This window comes from Sinohyriopsis cumingii, chromosome 4 (genome assembly GCF_028554795.1).
Source record: "Sinohyriopsis cumingii isolate HCF-2022 chromosome 4, ASM2855479v2, whole genome shotgun sequence".
Lineage (NCBI taxonomy): Eukaryota > Metazoa > Mollusca > Bivalvia > Unionida > Unionidae > Sinohyriopsis > Sinohyriopsis cumingii.
In genome coordinates, this window is record NC_142964.1 from 63327062 (window position 1) to 63354512 (window position 27451).

The 27451-nt window shown below is 37.6% G+C and overlaps 1 protein-coding gene across 2 annotated transcripts; it reads right to left on the reverse strand.

Moving 5' to 3' along the window:
* Positions 1 to 7636: 7636 nt before the first annotated feature.
* LOC149801326 (uncharacterized) lies at positions 7637 to 26860 on the reverse strand. Of its 2 annotated transcripts, none has more exons than XM_089955368.1 (3): positions 26516 to 26860; positions 16731 to 16987; positions 7637 to 10306 (listed from the first exon to the last, which is right to left on the reverse strand). In XM_089955368.1, the coding sequence occupies exons 2-3, from the start codon at positions 16946 to 16948 to the stop codon at positions 10117 to 10119; spliced, it is 408 nt and encodes a 135-aa protein (XP_089811494.1). In that variant the 5' UTR covers positions 16949 to 16987; positions 26516 to 26860; the 3' UTR covers positions 7637 to 10116. The 2 variants fall into 2 exon arrangements, with proteins under 2 accessions (XP_089811494.1, XP_089811495.1); XM_089955369.1 differs by lacking the exon at positions 26516 to 26860 and adding an exon at positions 26333 to 26357.
* Between the last annotated feature and the right edge of the window lie 591 nt (positions 26861 to 27451).

The following is a 27451-nucleotide window of genomic DNA, read 5'->3' on the forward strand; positions in this document are numbered from 1 at the left end:
TGGTCTTTCAAGACTGGTTCTGCTGTATTTTCAAGATATCTGCCATGGTGGCCATATTGGATGTCAAATCAGCACCATTTTTATTGAGGACAAAACCCCATTTTGATATGATCTTCCATTTAGGAGGAGTAGGGGTCACAAGTTTGAATATGGCTGCTTTGGTGGCCATATTTTTATTTAAAAGCAACACCAAATAGGACCTACTAGACCTTGGGATGAATGTGTGTGCAGTATAATAACAGTCCTCCAAGTAATTTTGGGAGGAGTGGCAATAATGAACTTGTACTAACAGACAGACAAAAGACCATCTTGTGGCCTATGACCAGTAGTAGTATGGAAAATGGAATTTGAGAACATCTGAACAATTTCGGTTTTTCAAGCTGAAAACCCCATAACATTTTCTCACTGGAAATCTTTTGCACACATGTGCATCTGTGATTGTAGCCCAAGTGTGGAAGCTTTGCTTTTGAAGCCTACGTCATTGGTTGGGAAATGCAGTAATGTGAGAACACCAAAAGATCGATATTAGCTGACAACATGTAATTGATTCACTATTAGAGTTGCAAGGGCCCCGAGTGGTCTAAAGCGCTCTCCGTTACGGATCACTGCCATCTCACCTATGTCTGCATGGGTTTGAGTCTCGGATTCAGCCATTGTGGGTATGTGAGAAAGCTTGCCAGTAGCTTCTCGTGGGCCAGTGGTTTTTTCCAGGGTTTTTCCTGGGTTCTTCCTCCACCATTAATATTGGCCACCATGTATAGTCTATCGTGTGCTGAAAAATGGCGTTAAACCTTACAACAACAACAACAACAATTAGAGTTGCAATAGGTTATTATATAATGCCATTAGAAACCACACAGTTTGACACGTATAGTACTGTGAAAGAATTCACATTTACAATTAATGCAGGAATTAAACAATTGGATAAATGGTGTATTTTTAAAGTCAAAGAAAATAATAATCACTAATCTAGTCTGAATGCTTCATATCAATTCTTCAAAGAGTCCCAATTTATACACAATAAACATATAGACTTATAAAAATAAAGGTTACATGAGTATATTGTATTCTCTGTCTCTATTTCACAATGTATAAATACAATAACTTCACTACCTGAATACAAATATTTTTGACTCTCTCATTGGGGGGGAGCTAGAATCTGAATGAAAAACTGCATGTGATTAATGATTCCCAATCTGTGCTAGGCTGATCCCAGCATAAGAGTGTACATTACATATGATCCCAGATCAAAGTACAAACAAATAGGCTGATCCCAGCATAAGAGTGTACATTACATATGATCCCAGATCTAGTACAAACTCAACTAGGCTGATCTCAGCATTAGAATTCTTTCTCTGGGCTGATCCCCAATTAAGCAGAAAATATGCTTGGCTAATGCCAGCCTCAGAGTGTATTCTGGGCTGATCCCATCTTAAGTAGAATCTGTGCTAAAGATATATCTGAGCATGAATGAATGCATTCTGTAGAGAATATATATGTGATACAAAACATTTGTTTTTTTTGGGATACAATCGTAAAATGAATGGTGTACAAGTTGAAGTAAAATATTCTGGAAGATAAGGAGTAATTTATCCCAATGACAACTTGGAGGAAATTTTATGTGTCGAGATCCTGCCTGTTTGGTTTGGATGGCAAAGATGAACCTGTTTATTTGATTATTATTAACCATCATCTTTGATAGAAAAAAGTATTGCATGGTCATAAAATCAGGGATTATGAAGTGTTTACTCGTATACCAGTATATAAAGCATAAAATAAATGTGAACAAAGAAGCAAATGAAGCAATCAGTAATTCAATTAGAGGCTGAGTTTCTTCATATATATTATATATACGTGTATGTATGTATGTGTGTGTGTGTATATATATATATATATATATATATATATATATATATATATATATATATATATACACACACACACACACATACGAAGTTAAATGGCTTAGGGGGGCCCAATGTGGCCGAGTGGTCTAATTTAGTGCTCATCGTCACGGATCACTGCCATCTCACCTCTGTCTGAGTGGGTTCGAGTCTCAGGCTCAGCCAATGTACATGAGAAAGCTTGCCAGTAGCTTCTCATGGGTTGGTGGATCTTTTCCTGGGGTTTTCCTGGTTATTCCTTCACCATTTATACTGGCTGCCATATATAGCCTATCTTGTGCTGAAAAATGGCATTAAACCCTATAACAACAACAACATAAGTGGCACAGGAACATAATGCAAAGGCATGTCTTGGAAAATAGGAACTATGCAACAAAACATGTCCTATCGAATATTGTAAATCACGGGAGTGAAGTCACGTTATTTGTTTTGCCAACCTTGTGGATCTGTTGCCAAGTATTATCGTGAAAGATAGCAAAGACTTGTCAACATAAATGTGGGCAAACCCAACAATGTTGTCATGAAAAAACACACCGATGATGTGACAGAATAACCAAATAACGATATCACCTAAATAATGTGAGGGCCCAAAGCAGTTGCTTTCAGATCCTAATACTATGATATAATAGTACCAAAAACGTTTTTTGGTAAATTTTAACTATCAGACAATTTTCCTTATATACATTAGCATGCCAACTGTCCATCGATTTAAGCAATCAGCACAAGAGCATGGAATAAAGATAACAAGTGGTATGACAAAGGCAGGTATATTTGTAGTATTAGAACTCATAGATGAGCCATGGCTGGCAGTGAGATAAATTCCCCCAGAACAGCTACAGCTGGTTATGGGCAAACTGTGAATCAACTTAAACAATCTGCACGAGAATATGGAATAAGGCCACTGAGAGGTACAGCAATGGCTTGTACTATAAGGACTTGTCTAGAGGTGTCACACCCAACCATAAAGCAGCTTCGTGAAACAGCAATTATATATAAAGATTCTTTCACGAACAAAGTGGGCTGAAATCACACATGTGGTTGCTGATGAGGAAAACCACCACTGTCGCTACAGTGTACAGCTGATACAGCTACCAAGGCTGCTGCACAAGTTCAACGAGTCAAAGATCCAACATTGCACAAGCACACATGATATACAGAATTATCAGGCAGTTATTCCAATCTAATACAAGCCAGGCACTGATGTTGTGCATCTTGTCTCGTACATGCATCCAGGGATCATATCAACATTACAGCACATGGACACCTCCTTGTTAAAGGGGTATTACTCTTCATGTGGCATTTATTATGCCACTTAGCCCCTGATTCACCAGATGGTGATGTGAATAAAATCTCATTTTGGAGAGAACCCTTTGAAATCTTAAACCATTAAGTTATTAACGATAAAATTGACAAAGCTTTTGTAAAGATTCTTTAAAGGTTGAAAACTACAATAAAACAGGTTCAGGATGGCCTCTTGCCAGATGCGTGGAAGTTCCTCTTCATATTACTCCATTTAGGCCTTTTTGCAGTTTGAGTTATATTCCAACACAAAAGTGTGTTCCACTGCGAGCAGTGATAAATTGGAAAAACAATGATAACCAGTGTTTTGTATTAGCTATTTCATCTGCGCTGCATACTGCAGGCGATCATACAGTTTAGCTCCAAAATATATCACATTGGCAAGTTTGGTAACACAGAATTTCCTATGCAGGTAACTGACATCAGTAACTTTGAATGACTCACCTCTGATGTCACCGCTTAAGTATTTGTTTGAAATAAAGGCCTTCAGCCAATTCAACTATCCACCGCGGTATATACGGTTCAGAATTGATCTACTCTTATTAAGCAACATGAAAAAGATGGACAGCCCAGTGGCCCAGTAACATTGTGTGTGGATAAAAAAATCTTTCTTGAATGGTGTACCAGCACAATAAATGTAGGGGGAAAAAGTTTCTATGTTGACATTTCCTACCAGTATTTAACACGCAACAGTTGCTTAACAACCATGGCTTTTACTGTGTTGGAATTAGTGAAAAACCACAGCATATGATTATGCCAGAACCCAGTAATGATCTTGTGAAATTCACTGTGGTGCAATGGAGGATGAAAGTATGTCATTTACGCATGCTTTGAATGTTCCTTTGGATGCCCTCAAGGTTCCATCAAATGCGACTTAAGCTGCTGAAATAGTATTGTGGGTTTTACTACTCTGTTCTTAGATGCAGTGACTGAACCACCAATGTTGCACTGTGGCAAGGACTCATCTGAAGTGTTTATTAAAAAGTTTGAGGTTACAGCAAAAAGGATTTGAAAACAACTCTACTTGCCAGCAGATATATCATGACTCATGATAACATTGACGAGTTTTCAATGCCAACACATTGTTGGATAGGTGAAGGAATTTTGAGCTTTACTGATGAAATAATACATGAGTTATGTACAGTGCATGTAACCTTCAGTTGCAAATTTATTCAAGGAAAACATAAATCCCAATTCTCCTTGATAACCTGTGCAGGTATGATGGCTACCTGATCAAGGGATCATGGCAACATCAAATGATATAATAAGTGTAATTTCAAATAATATGAAAAATAATATGATGTTCAACTGGGCCAGCTGCAGTTCATTGTCTTACTGCAGTTACTCAATTCCAGCAAATACCAACAACCTTGTGGCAGAAGCCACCAGTGATGACCGATTTACAATCACTCATTGATACAGTGGTGCTGAACATGAAAGGTTTAAGTTTATTATGTGTGAAGGAATCTATCCCTATGAATATACGAGTGATTGAGAAAGTTTTTGGAAACTCGTTAACTGCTGATTGAGGCTTTTATTTATAACTGTCATGAAAAGGTATTTCTGTCAATGACATGTTTTCACATGCAAACAATGTCTGATTTCTGTCAATGACACAACCAGAAAATGATAATTTTACATGGGTTCCTATCAAGTAGTTATGGTTGGTAGCTCAAATGTTTACTTTCTCAGGACAGCATCACAAAGCCCTGGTCAAATCTCAATGGGTCATAAATGCTAGCCTTTCAAGTTTTAACACTGACACGGGGGGGGGGGAGAAAAGAAGAAAGGTCGAAGTGACCCTTCACAAAGACTTTTCTGGCTTAAATGTGATAAAATTTTAATGCTTAATGTGTTCAACTTTAAGGTTCAACACAATTTAAAATTCGACACTTTACAGTCACTTTTACACTCGTGCTAACCATCTGCTCGTGGATGGACACAACCTGGCTCTCCCAAATAGTTACGTGATGTATCTGGATTAAATATAGCTTTTCTGAATGAGCAATGATGCCTGTTAGTGGGTTTCAATCAATTATCCCTCTCACGTGGACAATGAAAATATATACATGAGAACAACAACAAATGCGATATCGCATGCTTCAGCTGAGAGGGTGACAGGACCTTTTGCAGCCACCCAGTGGGTTTCCAAGTGACAATTGGTTATGTGTGGTCATTTTCATAGATTGCGCTGCTACAGTGTTCAAATATGCAAGTGTGGGCTGATCTGAGGGATTCTATGATCACACAAGTATTCAAATGCGCACGCAGACATTTCCTGATGGGGAAAAAAAAACATGTCAATAACAAATAATTAATTGAAAAGTTACAATATTATTGCATATGATTGGATGTGCATGGCTTCTCATGGGGGAAAATGTGACCGAGGAAGCAATGTGTGAATAAATACTGCTGGATACATGCTGATCATGTTTGTAAGGGTAGTAGTCCTGTTCTGTACCAATAATATGGGGCAGGCACAATGCAAACTCTGGTACAAGTCCACCAAAATAAGCCTGTGGATCAATCTGGAGTTTCTAACTTAGATATATCAATTAGTACCTTTATAATGACAACCATGTATGAGTATTACAAATACATAATGGTCATGTTGGTGGACGATTTTGACTATGTAGCAGTGGCAATGAGGTCTTGCTTCATTGAGCATGTTAAATTCAACTGATTGATGCCACTTCCAACTTGTCTTGAAGAAGGGGTTGAACGGTCATCGACACTCTCCAACAACAAGAAAGGGAATATGCCAGACACAACTATGGCAATCACTTTGATACCATTGTTTAACGATGCTCATTATGTATGGCTAGTTGTGCACTTCGTGAGTATCACAGATTGACTGGTGAAAAGTATCCGGATGGATTTCAACAGAAGGTATTGGACCTGGAAGATCTTATTAATTGCTACCGATGTATCTTAGAAGAACTGTAACAAGCAAGTGCTAGAGCTGTATTATCTGGGATGAGATATGTATGGTTCCCAAAATGCTAGTAAAATTATTTATCATTATGGTGATGCAGAAAATCATGTAATCTTAAGAGACCTAAGTTCTTGTCCTCAACAGCATCAAACATGTACCAGTGAGTGAGGTCAACACTGCATTAAAATCCATGGGCAGTGATGTGGCACCATCACAGTGATGTCTCAGCTATGCATAAATGGTTCACAGTGCACAAGCACAATATTTATCAAAAAAACATCTGGACCAGCGATGACCATATTGAATAAATATCACAAATCTGACTGTGTCACACGTAGAATACGTCACAATTGTACAGGGTGGTTTTAGTTGTCTCTGACCCGGCCTCTAACAGTGGCCAGTTCTATAGTGAACAACCACTGTCCACCCTCTCACGAGATGGGTGCTCATTAATTGTATTTAAAAAATTAACATCATACCAACGAGGCAAACAGGAATGTCAACTTGAATTTGATCTCACTGTTGATTTCTCATTGAACTGGCATGCAAATAAAATCAACATTGCCACAAATGTAACATGTAAATGTTATGGGATTATCAACTTGACAGCGGATGCTAACTTTGATCGCAATTTTTTTCCACTTGTTGACAAATATCTGCTTCAGTGTGTGTGTGATTTTGATTTTTACCATAGCTTTAACAATTTTTCAGTCATATCACTATGATGTCTGCAGTGTGGCAGTTTATAGTACCATTTTTATAAGTTTCTGGTATGACTCAGCTGGGGTTCGAACCAGCAACCTCCCGCATCTGAGATGGATGTTCTAACCATTAGGCCACCAGAGTGGTCACTTCAGAGTGGTGTTATCAGATCGTCTTATATGCTTAAATATAATCTACACAAGGGCCAAATTTGAAGCAAACCTTTGCAAACATCCTGATGTGTCATTCCCAGATTGAGTCAAGCTCGAAATCACTGCATCATTGCATGAAAATGCAAAAGAGATGTCACCACTGGGCATGAAATCACCCAAAGACTGTTTCTGTAAGAATGAAATGAAATTCCCCTACAAATTCACACTGGTTACATCCACCAAAAGGTATGCTGAACCAGCCTGGAAAAAGAAAGAATTAGTAGACTGATATTAGCCAAGATGCAGTTATCTGCATAACAGTTCTTCAACAAAAACATTCATTTGAAACACAAAGCAAAGGTGTAATCAGTGTATTTTTAGGTGAACTTGGTGAGATCAGGAACACATAATTACCTCTCAATGATGAGTGCCAAGCGAGGCAGCTGCTAGTACCATTTTTATAAGTCTTTGGTATGACTCAGCTAGGGTTTGAACCTGCAACTTCCCACATCGGAGGCAGATGCTACAACTACTTAGGCCAGTGAAATGGTATAGGATCAGAATATTTATTAAGTACAACTATGGGCTACATACTGTGAAACAATTTATTATAGAAATATATAAAAATAGGAGCAAAGTGAATGTAGAGACAAAATCTTTATTACAAAAGAAAAACAGAAGAAAAAAACTATACATTGAGAAATTGTGTAAAAAATATTCATGCATTAATCTTCATTAGGAAATGATGCATTATCAAGTGGACATTCCATATGAAACAACAAACTGCCAAATTACAACACTAACTATATGTGTTATCAAAGGAAATTAAGAACTTGATAATTGTGAACACAAAATCTGGGTGATTAAAACAATACTACATGCATGAAACTACACTAATCAGATCAAATAAGGAAAGAAGAAACAAACTACCATCTATACTTGAATTTATGTTGGATCCAAATGCAAACTGCATAGACCCAGATTTGCTGTCACATAATGTGTGAGATCTTGGTTTATGCAGTTTATTAGGAGAAATTGAAAGAACAATATAGATCCTGATCTTCTAGCAAAGTATGCAGTGGCAGATCAGGGTACATGTTCTTTGCATCTGGACCTAACATATAGGCAAATATTTATGATACAATATTAATATTACATTAACCCCCAAATAGAATGAAAAAAATGTTCTAGAGATAGACTAAGATTTTGAAACTTGTGTGATAAAGTCACTCAAGCATGGAAAGAGATCACAGTAACCTTTTTAGCTGGCATGCAGGAATTCTAAGATGAGTTATCATATGAAGTTTGATGGGTGAAATGATTCTAATGTCAAAGATACAAATTGAAATGACATTGGAGGACAAAGTTTATTAAGCTTGAAAACTTTCTCACAGTGGTCTACTTTCAGCAATGTCACAGTGACCAACCTTTTGGTATGACTGAGTTATTTTGCCAGATCCACAAACAGAGAGGCATGGGTTCTAATGCTACAGGGTCAGCTAACACGGTGTATCCCTGTGCAAAGCTCTTTACTCCAATTGCGTTGGCACTATCTGCCCTTCCTGTGTTACAGTGCTGTAAGATACTAAACCTAACCAAATCAAATACTCTTCCCTAGATGCATTCAAATACTTGTTTGATGAGTGGTACTGAAACAGTTACCTTCACCTTTGACCTTTTAGTCTCAAAATTGGTTAAGTTCTTTATTACCCCAAGTGAAAGCAAGCTATAAACTGGTGAACTCAAGTTATTGTGCATAAACTATTTTTTTCTTTCAATCACAGTGACCTCATTTAAAACATATCTTGATGAAGACATGTGAGATAAATGCCTTTCCCTAGGATACACTAAAGCAGACAGCCATGGCTGGCCGGTGCAGGTATGGAACCCACAACTCTTGGATTGTAAGTCAAGTATGCTGCCACTTGAGTTACAGCGACCTTTGAGCTTTTGACCCTGAAATCAACAGGGTTCTTCCATACCCCAAGAACAAACCACCCATGAAATGTGGTACATGTAACTGTAGACAGTGGACAACCAGAGTTATTGTGTGGAAATAAAATTGGTAACAAAGCCAAATAGTCAAATGGACATCATAATATAATACACTCCACCTTATGGTGGGCATATGTAAAGTCACAATGACATAGTATTGATATGGTTGTTACCCCTCTCAAGCTAAATCCACATACACACTTTAACAGAGGCGTAGCTGGGTGGGGGGCAGGGGGGTACATATGTCCCCGGGCGCCAAGGTACAGGGGCGCCAAAATGAGGCTTACAACGTTACATTATAATAAGTAAACAAGGATAATATTCAAAAATGTGATTAAACGGGGAGGGGGCTGGGGCGCCAATTTTATAGTTCGTCCCCGGGCGCAAAATATCATAGCTACGCCTCTGCACTTTAAGTATGTAGGGGTAATTTTACTGGGTTCAGTTAGGGTCCAATCTGTTGAATGTTTAACAAATGAACAAATCAACCAATCAGGCAATGGGAATTTAGAAAGACAGATCTCCCCAATGCAAACAAGGTAATCTAAAACACATGTAACAATAAGATATTTAACTTAAATGTTTCATTTCAATTCAAATAAAATATTTGTAATTGACTGGTATCTCTCTATATATTCTTACTGATGTTGTCATGCCCATTAGAAAAATTATATACATCTAAAGTACAGAAACCTAGATTCATGACTACATTTTGTGAATCAGATCTCAGTGTGTATTATCTATTTACCTAAATGCTTTTCAGTATAAACATACAACAAAGTGAAAACTTTAATAGTGGATAAACTTTACCTTTCTCAGAGTGAAATCATGAAGATAAATCCAATAATATTTACCAACTTAAATCTTATAATCTCTCTAGATCTGCATGTATTGAATAAAACTAGTTAAAATTAAAATCATGTTCTGAATAAATTTGACAAAATTTAAATATAAACCAGGTGCAAAAAATGCCCATTATACATTAGTTCAAAAGGCAAAAACCAACAATGCATGTTTAATCAAGAAAAATTTACTCTTCAAATTTTCTCTCAAGTTCACATCTGTATTATTGAACTAGCTGATAACAGGTCTCCACATGCCTGTATCTCCAGGAAATTGAGAACAATACTCAGCCTAAGTACACAAGGCAGACACTCATGGTTACAAAGACCAGAAGATTGTAGACATGATCAATGACAAAGACCACAAGGGACCTCTGACCAAATAAACAATGAGGCAAATCAACCAGCATGGCCATCCCTGTCAAGGCAACTCCGACCTTAACTGCCACAGCAATACTGGTAACCTTTAGGAATGATCTGAAATTAAAGGGAAATATAGTCAAACGTTATTCAAAGTATTGTTGGGTTTTGTTTTATTTTTGGAACTAACTGTTGTCACACCTTCAAGGTCTTTATTTCCTTTTCCCTTTATCACATGTATATTTTATTCCATTGTATCACAGTCACCTTGGGATGGTATTGTCAACTCAATGGAATGAACTGTAGTTGTTTCATGTTTCTCTTTACCATTCTTTGTACATGGTACTTGGTTAAAGTAAATCTAAAGCATCTAAGGGACAAAATATTTAAGTTTTGGAAAAGACTTAGTATTTTCTTTCTTACCAGGATATTTGTTTTTCTTTTATCTCAAGATATTTTTGTGGATACCTAATATAGTAAACAGAATTAGGCTTTCACTACAAGTCAGAGAAAGAGCATTTTTTCCCAACCTATTTGGAGCCAGAAGTTTTCTTCTAAAAAATATCCACATCAACCCACTTCCCACCAATGAAAAAGAATATGTTGGTCCCTAATGTATCATAACTACTGGTAACTTGAATGTACTTAATCCTCCACCTTCAAGGTCTTTATTTCCTTTTCCCTTTATCACATGTATATTTTTATTCCATTGTATCACAGTCACCTTGGGATGGTACATGTATTGTCAACTCATTGGAATGAAAGACTTAGTATTTTCTTTCTTACCAGGATATTTGTTTTTCTTTTATCTCAAGATAATTTTGTGGATAACTAATATAGTAAACAGGTTTAGGCTTTCACTACAAGTCAGAGAAAAAGCATTTTTTTCCCAACCTATTTGGAGCCAGAAGTTTTCTTCTAAAACATATCCACATCAACCCACTTCCCACCAATGAAAAAGAATATGTTGGTCCCTAATGTATCATAACTAATTTGAATGTACTTAATCCTCCAGTATACCCTTTCTAAGGTGATTTTTGGTCTGTTTTTATATTAGTTCTACTGGTCTATGATCACTAGAGCTAATGAGATGGACTGATGTCTATGGACCATCATTCATCCATCTGTTAGCACAAGTTTGTCATCCCTGCTCCTGTTAAATAATCTGAGGATTGCATGAAACTTTGCACTCATATTCATCACACGGTCTAATTGGTTCTAAATGAAACAGTGCTGCTCTGACATCCAATATGGCCACCAAAGTGTCCATCTTGCACTCCATGTTATCGATACTCTTCAATGGACGGTCATATTGACCTTCACTAAAATACTTATGGTATCTGGTTTGTCATAGCAGCCATCTTGAAAATCATGTTACCACTATTCATCCTTAACGGATTGTCGTATCAACATGAAGATGTCATAAAAACTCTTCTTATCATACCTAAATGAACTTGGTGCAGAACTCCAATATGGCCACGATGTCAGTTATCTTGACAAATCTTGTTACTGCTGCTTCTGCGAAATGGACCTATAGATATGAAATGATGCTGATCTGACATCCAATATTAAAGCTGTACCGATTAAACGGCCATACTCATAATCTGGCCAATTATTGGAACAATCAGTGTAATCGGTATTGGCAGAAATAATCGATGCCAATGTAAACAAATTTCCAAAATATAAATTTAATCATAACATTCAACTTGACATGGCTTGAATTTTAAATTAGAATCAAATAGTGGAAATTAAGGAATAAACATTTGATTTGGGGGTTAATTGAAAGACAGTATATTCTTAAAAGCAAATACTTTTTAACACGCTTGCTGTAAACTACTGCTGATTGTCTGCTCACAACAAATTATCATTAGCATGCATGCACTCGTCCCAATCACATCAGCCAATCAGCGAATGAGGCCTCGTGTGGCTGCTAAACATCCAGCATACACATTACTGGGATGGTCCTGGCTTTTAAAAAGTTGTTGCAAAAAAAATCGCCAATCTCAATATTTTGTTGCCAATTTTTTTTAAAATGTCGCCAGAATAAGTAGTGAATATTTTTCCAAGACTATTAATGTAATAGGCAATGAAAATTGAAAAAGATGGGATAGTTAATACTTTATTGACAACAAGAAATAATCATAATATTACAACATAAATCATTACATGACTGTTTTGCACTACTTCCATAGTCTTTGCATTGCGCATCACCGTTAGTGTATAGGTGTAAATGTTGTCACCTGAAATAAATGCATTATCAGATGTAAAATATCTACTTTCCTACAGTCTCTCTTTTTTTTAAAGAAACATCAGGTATTAAGCAAATTTATATTATGTATATTATTTTCCAAAAAATAGTTTTGTAAGAAACTTCATTTAGATAATGACATTTTAATACTAAACCATATGATCGTACTTTGCAATGTAACCAGGAGTTCTGAAATTTATTTTTTTGCGCTTTACATGCTTTGCTTGATAGTGAATTGCTTCCTAAATCCCAGGAATGATCACTGAATGCTGTAGATTTTTTCTTGACAAGCAAATTATGATCTCCATTCCCACCAATGAAACTTACACGAATCAACTTGACCTGGCATTACTATACCGTACATATAAGCATTGGTTAACATCATTAAATTAAAAGAAGGTGTGAAGAAACATATCACAGAGCATATGTGCCCCCCCCCCCCGCCAAACAAAAACTAATTCGGAATAAATATGTTATTTAGTAAAGAGTTTTATTTGCATATATGAGTTAACAATACTAAATAAGGTGGGATATAAAATGTGGCAAATAGTTATCACATGTATGGTAGCTTGAGACCACATTTGAACTGTTAACAAAATAGGTCATGGTTTACTTGTCAATCAAATGCTAGTGCTTTCACTAACTGTAGATCAGGCGGTTTCTTGAAATAATCGATCTCATAATCGGTATCGGCAATTTTAATAATCGGCTATACGTGGTATCGGCATAACCCTGGTAACTCTATAAATAAATGAATAATTGAATGAATAAATAAATAAATTGTTCCAAAGTGTGATGAGTAACCATACCTAGGCCAATTTGTGATTTTCATTTAACTATTGGCCATTTCTAAGTTTCTGAGCGTAACTACTTTTTTCAATAACAGTGGCACAACTACCTAAGCAACATATTATCCCAGTTTTGTTTGAAGGAAAATTAAATGTGGAGTATTGAAAACATCTTTCATATTCTTCAGCAATAACAAGTAGCAGAGATAACACAATTGTCAAGATGACTGCCGTGGTAACCATACTGGACACCAGCCAGATCGGCGCCATTTTAATTCAGGATAAGCTAGACTCAAAATACGTATTTTGGTGAAAACCAAAAATGTTGAGGTAACTACCCATTTAGGATGAGTAGAGATAATAAGATTTTCGGGATAGCTGCCATGGTGGCCATATTGGACATCAGATCGGCACCGTTTTAATTACAACTAATTAGACATCATAAGAAGTGATTTAGTTTAAAAAAAAAAAAAAAAAAAAAATGGTTGATATGACCATCCATTTATGAGGAGTAGCGATAACAAGATTTTCCAGATGACCACTGTAGCAGCAATACTGGATGTTCGAGCAGCGTCATTTTCATTTAAAACCAATTAGACCATGGGATGAATGTGTGTGTGTATATAGTTTCAAGGCAATCTTCGTAGCACTGCCATCTCACCTCTGTCTGCGTGGGTTCGAGTCTCGAGTTCGGAAAATGTGGGTATGTGAGAAAGCTTGCCAGTAGCTCCTCGTGGGTCGGTGGTTCTTTCCGGGTTCTTCCTCCACCATTTATACTGGCCGCCATGTGCAGCCTATCTTGTGCTGGAAAATGGCGTTAAACCCTACAACAACAATCTTCCTTGCAGTTTAGGAGTGGCAATAACAAACTTGTGTTAACAGGCGAACAACAGACCATACCATAAGTTCTTCTGGTCTATGACCATTAGAACAAAAATTATTTGAATGACTTCTTCTCAAAACCAGCCAAAACATCTTGGCCAATGGGCTTTTAATTTTGTACAATCGATACTAACGATAAAAAAATATTTTCACATTTTCTTGTAAGTCGCTTTACAGAATCTAACGAAATATGACAGAAAGTACATTAAGCTAAAGGCCTTTTTCATTTGTACAAATGCATGTCTTCAACGGTCATAAGCACAGTTGTATGTCTTGCCTCCACGCACACACACACACACACACCCACCCGTCTCTGAAGATTTAAATAAATGTGTATCTCGCATTCTTATTGGACTTTGGGCTGGTAATATACGTTGAGTTGTTCACAGTCTATTTTCATGATTATCAGACTGCACACACTCCTTCAGCCCCTGAATTATAATACTTCTATTTTTTACATTTGTTATCTCTTTCTCTCCATTAATCCAAAGGGTGCAGGCTGATTGGAAACATGGTAACGGCTGATTTGGACCATGTACACTATCACTAAGTTTCGTCTTAGATCTAAATGTGCCATACCGAGTAACTAAATTATCTCACATTACTCCTTGGACACGTTAGGATACCAGATTCAGATTCATCCAACAACAATCAAATTACAGCTTATATTCCGCTGACAAACGACATTAAAACATATTGTTACTAACCTGGGCAAGATCTGGTCCAGTGGGTGGGGGGATTTCCAAAATTTCAAAAGGGTCCTGGCTTTCCTCGAAGGGGCATTAAAGTCTAAAGCAAAAGTCTGTCTATTTACTCAAAGTATGCATAATACCCAATAAACGTGCACAAGAATAAAACGATATTCAAAGGCGGCGTTAGGAGTACGCGGGGTCTATGGCCGACCATGACCGCGCGGGGCCAGATTATCGGTATCTCGATTGGTATGCTACTGCAAACACTGATTATGTCTAGACAAGATCAACTTTCGCGATTTGGCGCACGAATTTAGTGTTTTCATTATTCATTTAAAAAAAAATGTCCTGTTTGTGGACAACAGGTTTTTTAATTGAAATAATAACACGACGACAATGCCTTTGGCCTAATAAACTGATTATTATTGTCATTTTTTAAATGACATGAATACACGAATTAAGAACAATCAAAATCTTCTTGCTGTTTAACTGCCTCTTTTGGAAAGTACTTATCCAATGCTCCGTTTTGAGTTTATCAAATTCTTCTCTTAACTTGCGTTTCTTAGTTTTTGCTGCTCGTGATTCATACTTGCGAAATCTATCTCTGTCCCTTCCACTCATGGCGTCGACGGCGAAATGGTGAAACCACTTTGAACCACTATTAATAAATGTTGCCGCGCACACCACTATTGAGACACTAGCTGAACACAGTATTTCAAGAAGCAGACTGAATTAAGTTGCTGTGGTATCTATAGGCTATCCGGGTACCTGGACAGGAATGACCATAGACTAGAGATAGACGGGATATCGCCCGCCTAGCCCAACGGCTCCCGCGCAACCCTGCGAAAATTTTAAAAACTGAGATCCAAGTTATCGGACAGCCGTTGCCCGCTAGTGGCGTTGAGAAAATGGCTGCATCTGTCTGCATCTGTGCTGCCACCTGTTAATTGCGTTACGAAGTTGACTAAATTGAGTTCGCAACTTTGCTTGCATTACGTGCGGCCTATATCAGCCTTTACAATTTACCGGAGAATATAGCTTGACAAACTCATAAGGACGACCTTAGGCCTGAAGCGCGGGGCCCCCTCAAGAGCGGGGCCTGGGGTGGTCGCCCCACTTGCCACCCCCAAATGCCGTTCATGCTTAAATGACAAGTGTATGTAAGTTTGTGTGTATGGCTTTATTTAAGCCGGGGTAGGTGGGTCCAGAAACCCTGGAACCCCATCCCAGCCCTGGCTAACGATAATTTTCTCTAACACAAAATACAACGCTTTGGTAGACTACCTAAATATTAGTAGACTATGAATTTCAAAGTCCACCAGAATATTAACTTTTATATGTGCCCCTCGGCTCTCGCTAATGTCACAGATCTCGTTTTGAATTATGCTGGACAATCGGTCATAATTCTTGTTTAAAACTAACTACTGTATATCGAGACTAATCTGTGTGTGAACTCATATATTTCGACAGCAAGAGCCTCGATACTTTGATATAATAATCATGTAACGCTTATTTCCAGCCAATCGCCTTTAGCTGTAGATTTGTTAGCGGGACACTGAGCTTTCTATTAGGTGTTAGCTGAATAAAAGGCCAAAAAGATAAACTGGTCCGAGGTGCACTGGGCTCATCAACACGCTGTAATTAAGTGACATGTTGACGCATCAGTTGCCCTTGAAGTTGGATGCTGCCATTAACAGGAGCCAAATATTATATTATATGTGATAGATGATTTCTCGAACAGAAAATAGGCCAGAGGGTCAACAACAGAAAATAGGCCAGAGTGTCAACAACAGAAAATAGGCCAGAGGGTCAACAACAGAACACAACACAACCAACATCCGGGCTGTAGAGAGCAAATCACAAACGTTAGATTTTATGCTGCAATCAGTGCGAAATAAACAATGTTTGAAATAAATCTTAAGCGACATTACCCTATAAAATAATGCAGGGCTATGACAAGGACTGCCTGTGATGCCAGACACATTGGATAGGAAACGGGACCTATTTTCCCCTGCAGTTCCTTTATCTGAGTAATGGTTTTCCCAGGAAAATTTCCCTTCATCCAGGGTTTTCCGAGAACGAGGGTGGAGTACAGGATCATTCCCAGAAGCTGGCTCGCTGCCATTCCGATCACTGCTCCCCAAACCATGATTGCAAATTTAGAGCTGCAGGTTACTGTAGACAATTCCTGAAATGAAAAAAATTAAATGCATATTTTTAATTTAATCTGAATGTGTAACCCTTAAATTGGTTAATAAACAGTTGACGGTGAAACACGAACATTGTACTTGCTTACTGTTCCTCGTATTTGCTAGTCGTCATTTAGTACTTCTCAGTAACATTAAATAGGCATGAAAATAAATAATTAAAAAAGTTAACGAAGTATGTAATAATGCCGAATTTTGCATTCAATCGCGTTGTGTGTGTGTGTGTGTGTGTGTGTTGTGGAAGTAGTGCTAAAACAAAATGATTACTGCATCTTTAACAAAATGAAACAAGAGCCGCTCGAAGGGACTGATGCTCTGCTGTCTCAACGAATTTCCTGGAAATCAAGATAAGACCATTGCTACTTTTAACTGCTGTGTTGAAATCATCTCTGATATTCTTGAGCTAAGCGATTTTCAAATTAGCCACCGTGGCATGGATGCAAATTTTTTACTATATAATTTAGGACAAACTAGACAGCAGTAGACGACGTTTGGTGAACACCCCATATTGACATGTCCATCCATTAAGGAGAATTAGTGACAAGATTGTCAATGTGTTCATTGTGGCAGCCATATTTGAGGTCAGGTCGACACCATTTTCATTCCGGACCAACCAAAAATGAGAATTTATCTTCTATTGAAAACACTGTGTCGATATGACTTTCCATTAAGGAAGAATGGTAATAATTAGATTTTCAATATGTTATCATGCTGATTACACTGGCTTTTAGATCGGTGCTGTTTTCATTTAGTACCGACTATACATCAAAAAGAAATTTTCTGGTGGAAAACCATTGTTGATAAGACCTTTCCATCTTGGAGGAGTAGCGATTCCATTTTTAAGATAACTACGTCAGATCGACACTTTTATTTCGGATTAACTAGACATCATAAAAGGTATTTTAGTGAAAACACCATCATTGTATGACCAATCATTCAGGAGTAGTAGCCATAAAAAAATTTAAATATGGCCGCTGCAGCGGACATGTTCGATGTCCAAGCGAACCCATTGTCACTTAGGATCAACTAGACATCGTATAAAGTGTTCTGGTGAAAACATTTTGCCGATATGGCTTTCTATTCAGAAGTAGCGATATCAAGGTTTCAAGATTGCTGCAGTTATGGTCATATTTTACGTCAGATTGGCAACATTGTCAGTTAGAACCAACCAGATATGTTACGTATTTTAGGGAAAACCCCCAATTTTGATATGACCACCTATTCATGAGAAGTAGCGATAACAATATTTTCAATACGGCTGCAATGACGGCACACTGGATGTCTGATTAGCACGATTTTCATTTAGGACAAACTAGGACATGGGATGAATGTGTGTTGGGAGTTAGTACATTAAGACGAATAGCAATAACAAGCTTGTGCTAACGGACGGAAGGACGACGGACTGAGAACATCTTCTAGATTATGATCAGTAGATCTAAACATAAGATATCAAACCCTTCATTTTCCAATAAAAGTTTAAACCAAAAAAAAAAAAAATTATCAATAACAAAAATCTACAGTGACTTAAATTTGTCATACTCCATCACTCAGAAGCTAAAGGAAATTAAGAGCCTAGTATTCATTTCGTTTTCATTCCTTCTATTATTATTTAAAACTTCTGAACTTATGCAAGTCGGAGCAAAAACGACATGGTAATAAATATGGTAATAAATAACCGATATCTACGTTTTTTTAACAGACGCAGGGGAAATATTTCACAAGTGAAATAGAAACATTATTGTCACAAGTGGCGAAGCCATGAGTGATAATGTGATAATACAACATGTTTCCACCTTAAGCGTGAAATATTTCTTTATATCTATTCAAAACAAACGTGTCTGTGTTGTTGTGTTTTTTTTCAAGTCAAAAACTGTCGAGTTGCATCGATTTTCTTCTGCACCAATTCAATTAACGACTATATTACTACATGGCCAAAAAGAAGTTCCGAAATTTCACAATAATTGTAAGGCATGCACTTTTTACAAATTTAATTTGCTCTTATAATACATCAAATGATGTGTTTTTTCCTAATTAATAATTATTTACCTAGAAAAATATTACCTTTTCTAATTTCGTTAACACATTTCCTGAGCGGAGTTATCCTAGCTAGCGATGGTTCCGATTTGTTAATCTAAAAAAATAGGTTAATATATATCGGAACGTTGGTTGACGAATATGAGACGCCGCACAAAAGTTTCGATTGTGACTTAATGACATCTAAAATGGGTATCGTTTGTCGTAGAGTGTAACTGGTATATACGATACTCCCTGGATGACCCAGAATATCGAGTACCAACAGGCCAAGGCCGATAAATCAGCCCCCCCCCCCATGATATTGATTATTGGTTTAGGGGATGACATCGCCTATTCATTAAAAGCCGCAAAAATGTGCAGAAAATTTTGGCTGCACGCATCAGTGTACATTTTATACACTTACCAGTATTTCTCGCAGCTGTGGAGCTACCGTCGGCTGAAATGTTATTTTGGTGACATGTACATTATATTTCCGGAGTAAAACCCTGTTTGATGACTTTTAAATCCACGTGGAATAGCACAGCCGTCTGTCCTGTGGTTATTTTGAATTTCGCGCTAGATATGGTTGTTACCAATTAGTGTTGTGTGTATACAGTGTACGCTGCTTTGTTCCGGAAAATCTCCATGCAGCAAAATTGCAAATTTTAATGAACATGTGACATCATATCCACATATAGTCCATCATAATCAACACAGATTTTTTTTTTTTGTTGGGGGGGGGGGGATTTATCGGACTACAACAGACCATGCGAGTCAGTCACTGACAATCTGCATAATTCATGCGGAAAACTAATAATATTCAAGTTAGAACATTAAGCCTACATTTGGTCGCTTGGAGGTTAGTCTTGAGGTATTTCTTGATGATATCCCATCATTGATTACATAAATCTATACTAAATTGTCTGCAGTCGCTGCACATTTTAACATAGGTTTAATCTTGATGGACAGAGAGACAGACAGAAGAAGAATGAAATATGCATTAATATGCAAATGCGGATTCGAATAACAAATATAAGAGCAGATATATTTCCAGAATGTGAAAATAAAGTCGTTCCAAAAGCGATATCACCACTGTGGCAATACCATTTTTCTCCCATTAATATATTTCAATATCTCATTACGAAATAGATAAAAATAGTTCTATATATCCTAATGAAATATAGTACAGGCTGACATAAAACGCCAAGGGTTTGCCACTTCTGTGGAAGACTGTTGTAAGCTTATATTTTACAGTCAACATAGATTTACTACGATCAAGCTATGTATTATGTATTTATAGATTATTACATCTGTATGGAAAAATATGAACGAGTTTTTCGGATGGAATACTGCACGACCTTGGGAGTGCAGTATATCCATCCGACAAAACGAGTTCATATTTTCCTATACTGTGACGTTCTGTCGTATTGGGGTGGGGTTCTTCCAATATAATTTAATTAAATTAGATTGAAAGTTCCACCTTGGCTCGTTAGGTTAGAAAGTTAAATTAGTGATGATGTAGATTTACAGCTCTGAGCCCCCAGTCAGCAATGCCGACGGTTAAATTATAGAGAACACGAAGATGAAATTCAATCAATAACAATTTAATAAAGGTGATAATTTAAAAACGATAACTTCCAATCACTCGTCTTTCCCTCGACCAAGTGACAGCCTAATTCATCCCGTGATTTACAGTGTGAGTTCGATTTTCCCCCTGTCCTTGCATCTACTCATCTATTCCCGCTGATTCTTCCTTCTTTCCGTTCCTCTAACTCCTCCTTTGTCTCTGTTTCCCTCTCTACTATCTCCTCCAGCTTCGCTCCAGACTTCAACTTCTCCTTTCTTCTCCTTTCCCTCTCTATTATCTCCTCCTCCAATTCCGCTCCCAGACTTCAACTTCTCCCTCTTCTTCCCTCCTTTCCTCCGTCTCTCTATCTGAGACTACGGGACCAAACTTTAACTGGTCTGTCCCTCAAAGCTTCCTGTGAAAAACCACAAGGCGTTAACAAATGTTTTATCGAACCTCACCTCACACTATAACGACAATTAACCATCAGATAGCTGTCACTGTTTCGGCCACGCATGCATACACATCGAAATTCCCACACACTTCTTGCAAGGTAAACAATGGCGTAATAACACAGTATCAGCGAATTGTTATACAGACATCAATACATTGCGTCACGTCAGTATATACACATATATACTTAATCTCATCGTACTACAATCTGACAAAATCAGACGCATGTCTGTACATTACAAATATTCAACAATGGCAAAATCTATAATCATATGAACATATTTGTTAGTCTACTATAAAATACCCACATAGTAAATTACAATATTAACTCTTACGACGGCTGGCAAGCTATATAATTCTTTACAAATATCAACTCATTTCTTCAAAATATGCAAACATATTAACAAAACAAAGTAATTCTTCGTACTACGATTCTAGTACTAATAAAGTATACATACGACCTACAATTAAAATGCAGTCGCATTCCACAAAGACCGAACAAATATCTACTGACCTTTTGAAGCTTTCTGTACTTAGAATTTCCCGCTCTAAGATTTTCCCCCCAATAACGAATGGCTATTCGGAGTTACGCTAACCTCTTCTCTGGGTAATTTCTCTCAGCGAACTAACTTTTGCCGGAAAACGCAGGGATATCATTCAACCCAAATCAAGGTCTCCCCCATCTCGATTCTGATTGGGTGGCGCTGTGCCCCTGTCCAATCGTCTTAGCGGCCAGTTCAACCTGTCTGTCTGTTTGCAGGGGAAAGAAGTTAGGACACTCCCACTTCTTCATGCAATTTCTTTTGATATGGGAACATTTCGACACCTAGGTGATAACTGGCTATCGGGCGCCTCGCAACTCCGATGTCCGGTTCTTCTATTCTAGCCACAACAGTCTTACGTAACGGATTAGTGCTAGCCTTCGGCAATGTTCGACATCAAACAATGACCCGTCAGAATTACCTTGATTATACATGTTTCAAACTGGCTACTCTGGGTCGGGGTAAACATGACATATACAAATGCAGTAGCCTTTTTATTATATGCTCATTTTTCTTATTCTACCTAAGGCTTAATTGTATAAACAAAATACACTACAAGAAACAAAGTAGCTGAATGTATGCCGTATTCCAAACTAAATGTACAAGCGCAGATTCATCATTACACAACAACAACATTATTAATGCGCAATAACTCCGCCCAGATAAATTTGAACTTAATTGCGCGCTAGACATAATTGTTGAAAGAAAATGGCGTTTTGGTCTTAAAATTGAAATTTAGATTCATATTGTGAATGAATGCGCATTGCAATAACTTTTCCATTTGATCTGGATGAATAGATTTTGTTATTTTTGTCGATTCTACGAAATTTCGTGATTATGGACTGGATTCATTTGTGTAAATTCTACATGAAATACATCGGACTGAAATAGTGAGGGAGAAGCGTGTTGACATCTGCAAGTGTGTTTCTGTTCTGTCACTGAATATTTGAAATCATAATGTGGGGAAAATATGAAGTCTTTCAACTGCAATTATCGAAAAGACGTTATGGAATTTAATGTTTATTTCTTTTTGAGTGCTGTAAAGAAGATGTAATTGCACTTGGAATATAGTCGAAATTACAGTACAATTTCGAAATGTGTAATCAAGCTTGAGAACCCATGACGTGGCTCGTGTAATTCGGATTTGCAGAACTAAGAAAGGAAATTCTGGATGTAAAACTTAAGTATATTTGTTGCCATTCTTATTACCAGCTAAAGAAGACAGTTTATGCCTTGTCACTTGCATTTTATCTGTAAGTACCCAGCAATTTTATGAAATCTGGCATCTCCCGCCTAAGTCCGAAATATTGTATCAAAAAAGTTAACACGGAATGTAGCAAAGCAGCTGATATGTGGCAGTCAACGAAACATCTGTTTTAATTCATTCAGAAACAAATGCAATCAACCAAAACGTAAACCGCCTAAGTGAACATGATTTGTTTACAAAAAGTGCTGGCCATCTGCGTACATTGTTTGTTTGAAGTAGAAAGTAGTTCCTTTATGAGTGCACTATGAAGTTGCGCGCGAGTTCAGTATCATAAAATACTGAACGATTCTGATAATGAAGAGTTAACGGAGAAAAAAATGAGCCCGTTTGAAATAATATCGAATCTTGTGCCGGTCTTTAATTATTAAATCGCGAAGCAAGAGATTCTCCATTTATTGCAAAGTATATCCACTGGGATAAATCTGCAGGAATGCAATCTGAAAGTGTCCCTTTATATCCGGAACTAATATTTGCAAACAGACAATAGCGTACGTAAGCCGTAGGAATGACTGGCAGTCGCCTGCCGTTGTTGCGATATTTTGATTGCCAGGGAAATTGCTTGTTCCTTTATTAATAAATCGTCGTTCTCTTATTTCTGAGGCCTCTTTTTCCTCATCTTCGCTACCATAGGTTTCGATATGTTAACCCTATCTACACCTTGGAGGCTCGATCAGACGAAGATAGTGGTTATCTCGTGGCGAGAGACCAAAGCTTCAAGACCAACGGGTTTGCAGGGAACACGAGATTTTTCGGATCCTTAGGCAGACCGTGAGGGGCGGACCATTCCTGGTGGCTCCTTGACCATCCGGCATACGTCCCGATTTATTTTTAATCACTTGTCACTATTTGAGTGAAAACATGTCATTGTTTATATGAAACTATTGGAGTGAAAACATGTCACTGTTTATATGAAACCAATTATCACTATATGAGTGAAACCATATCATTGTTTTGAAATTTACGTATCATTGTTTAAGTGATTATTATTTTGTGTGCTTTTTTTAAAGTTTCAATTACTTTATTATTGTTGATTGTTCGTTTTAAATTACACCTTACAAGTCGTTACAGTTAGGAACCGTATCATTTTTCGTTGTATTATTCAAGTTATCGTTAAGCTATTTAACTGTGTTAAAAATCCATTATGGAATTTATGTGCACAAGTGTGGTGAAGGATTTTTTGCTATCTTTAATCATCTATAAATAAGCACTGTATTTTTGTTATTATTTTTAGTGTCTTCATTGTAATAATCTGACCCCAACCCGGTTCATCTTATTACACCAAGGTGTAGAGAGGGTTAACATATCGGAACCATGGCTAGCAAATATGCCTTTTTATCTGCAATTTCTGTTTGGTGGCGATAAAAAAAAAATTAAATAGCTGAATCAAACGATCTTTTCAAACGAAAGGAATTCGGTTGCTGATATGTCTGTAATGTTAACTGGCTAATTATCACCACGGAAATAAAATGCGCAAGGACTCCTTCAAAGTACATGGACATTTTTTTACCAACAACATTTTTCTGCATCTCTCGTAAATATCTAACGAGCCTTCGAATGGATGGTTGGGTGGTTACCTGGAGGCAAATGGTGTTCTGTCTTGGAAATTGGGTTTAAAGTTTGGTTATTTCTTTCAATTTCCAAGGCAAAGTGTCAGACAATCAAATCTTGTGCAGAATTATTCGGAAGATGGCAGTATGTTGATAGCAGTCTTTGACGACAGCCATTACGAAGCAAACTGTATCATATATTACTGGCTTTGATGCTTATAGATTTTAATGGTACTTTTGACACATTGCTAGCTAAGTTACGACGAGGAAATGGGAACAAAGCGCCTTTCTCAAGGATGTTGGCATTCAGATCAGGGTCGACAAGGGGGCGGGCAACTGGGGATATATCCCCGGGTCCCGGGCCGAAAAACACTTTTCAATTGTATAAAAGAAACATTGTGTTTGAAAAAGAACTAGGAGAGCCCCGTGTGTTTCTTACCCCAGGGCCTGTGCTCGCTCTCTACGGCCCTGCTAGAGATACATCTTTGGTAGATCTTTACTTCCAGAGACATTAACCTCTTAATGCTAAGCGCAAGCGATGCAGTTTCTATTACCATTCTTGCAAGTCTCTGGTATGACTCGGCGGTGGTTCGAACCCACGAACCCCGCACCCACCAGAATCACACTCAGACCAACGTCTGATCGTTAGAAATCTTGTTATTTTTGCCTACTGCGGTCCAGGACGTGACAATTTTTTCCCTGAACATCCATGCCTAATTGTAAATGCTTTCAAGTATTTTGCATGTCAAATGCAGGAATTTCTGACTGTCCGGAATATTTCTGTAATATGCTGTACGAGATTAAACACTGAAGAAAACGGAAAAAAACGCGAAACGTTACGAAAGACACGATTGGTGATGCATGGGAGTGGACGATTCTGGTAAGGAAGACTACAGTCTGGCATATATCTGCAGTTAGTCTATAATAAATATCTTTAGCCGAAAAGACTGAAGCCAGTTAAAACTTCTTTTTTCCAAGTAGGTACTCTGGCTACATCCAATGCTGCCACTGCTTACTTTTGTTTTCGACACACTCCAATGACGAATTTAAGATTCTGTTTCTCGCGACTGTGAAACACGTACCCATGATAAGCATTTTTCTTTCCACGGCCATTATTACAAAGAAGGCTTAACAGAAAACTTATAGACTTAGAAAATATTAATGGATACATAAACTCAGCAGTTATTAAACAGACCATGCGTATTCGATAAGCCTTTCATTTGACAGAGAAAAAAACGAAACTGGTTTATATCTTGGCGTGTAAATAATCAACGGAAACGTTTTTAATAACCGAACCGTGTTTATCAAATTAATTATTTTCAAAAGCTAGAAAATCTGCCTTATAGCAGCACGTCCCAACATTTTTTTTCTTCTACCAATAAATACTGTCCACAGTTCCATCAACCCAACCCCAAATCCGTTCCCATGACTGCAAACGAATGGAAGGGAAAATAAAAAAATGACAGCACACTAAATTATTTCCCAACATTCGAGACGGATTATTGCAAACTATGTTAGAAGAGTTTTGCATATAACAGTGAAAACATCCATGAACGTCAGTACATAGGAGCCCCCCCCCCCCCCCCAACCATTTCACCACTAAACATGTTTTGCCCTACATCCGTAAAACTTACGTTATCAAGTTAATAGCTGGCCACAATACATGTTCCCCACACACACTCAATAAATCTGTGGGCGCCCTGAAAACACCGACAGGCAGTCAGGCCCGGCCCTAGGATGTGTGGGGCCCAAGGCCACAAGCGATGATCGCTTGGCCCCAAGCAAACAAATTGCATTGCGGAGTTGATTTCCTGAAAGCGCGGAGCCCAATGTGGTTGCCTTGTTCGCCTTGCCCTAGGGCCGGGCCTGCAGGCAGTAACAAACAATCCCCGCTTCGAAAATGTGAAAACAATCAATGAATCCAGGTATACACGCACCTAAAATACACCAAGCATATCTTCATATTGTTAACCTCCGCTGTGGAGTATTGAAATAGGTCAACGAGCTCTTTCTATTTCCCTTCTTTAACCCAGTTTCACGGTAAAGTTCCCTGCAATGCACAACTTTAGCTGAAAAACCTGTCTATAGATATAATTATAAAAAAAATGTTCACAACTTACCTTAAAATTTGAATGAAGAATTACGGCCGAGCGCTATCAACAGGTAATGTTGCAGCTAATTTGTATGTTGATAGGGTGCAACCTGCAGACACTATTATTAACTCTTAGTCTCTACAGGTAGAAAGTTGGCGTGGAAACTTTGCTTCGAGTTAGCCACTTAAAGTTCTCTGAACATAAACAATAACTTAACTTTTAGAGTCGCTTTCACACCACTAATTATCAATCTCGATGATAAGGTGTTATTCCCTCAAAGCCCAGAGATGAGTGCTCCGACGGATGTGCTGTGAATTTTGGCGGGAAATGTTATAAATCATATAGGCCAAAAACAGCCCCACATGCAAGTTATTATCTTTCACTGCATAGGGGATGGAGCTTTAGTGCGAAAGCAAGTCAGGCAAATAACTTAGAGGGCAGATAGCAGTCGTATGTACTCTCCACTACGTATATATATATATATATATATATATATATATATATATATATATATATATATATATATATATATATATATATATATATATATATATATATATATATATATATATATATATATATCTGTGTGTGTGTGTGTGTGTGCCTTTGCATACAAATTAATCAGATCTTTTAATCATCTTTAAATATTTACTGTAAAATTACTTTATTTAATTTCACTGGGATTAATCTGACGATCAAGTTTAAAGTGAAAATTTTCATCTATTATTTAAAATAAACAAATATAAGATCATGAATAATTAACTTTGTATCTAGATTAATGAATTTAATGTTTATTCACCAAAACTACGCTCATTATACCAGGCCCGGCCCTGGGATGTGCGGGGCCCAAGGCAGCATGTGGAGCCTCAAGGCAGCAAGCGATGAGCGGGGCCCCAAGCAAAGAAATTGCACTGCGGAGTTGATTTCCTGAAAGCGCATGGCCCAAGGCGATTGACTCGTTCG

Coding starts and splice junctions, on each gene's coding strand:
- LOC149801326 (XM_089955368.1), bottom strand. CDS start 16,948: ATGGTTTGGGGAGCAGTGATCGGAATGGCAGCGAGCCAGCTTCTGGGA. Junction 10,307..16,730: donor GCCCTGCATTATTTTATAGG/GTAATGTCGCTT, acceptor CTTTAATTTCAG/ATCATTCCTAAAGGTTACCA.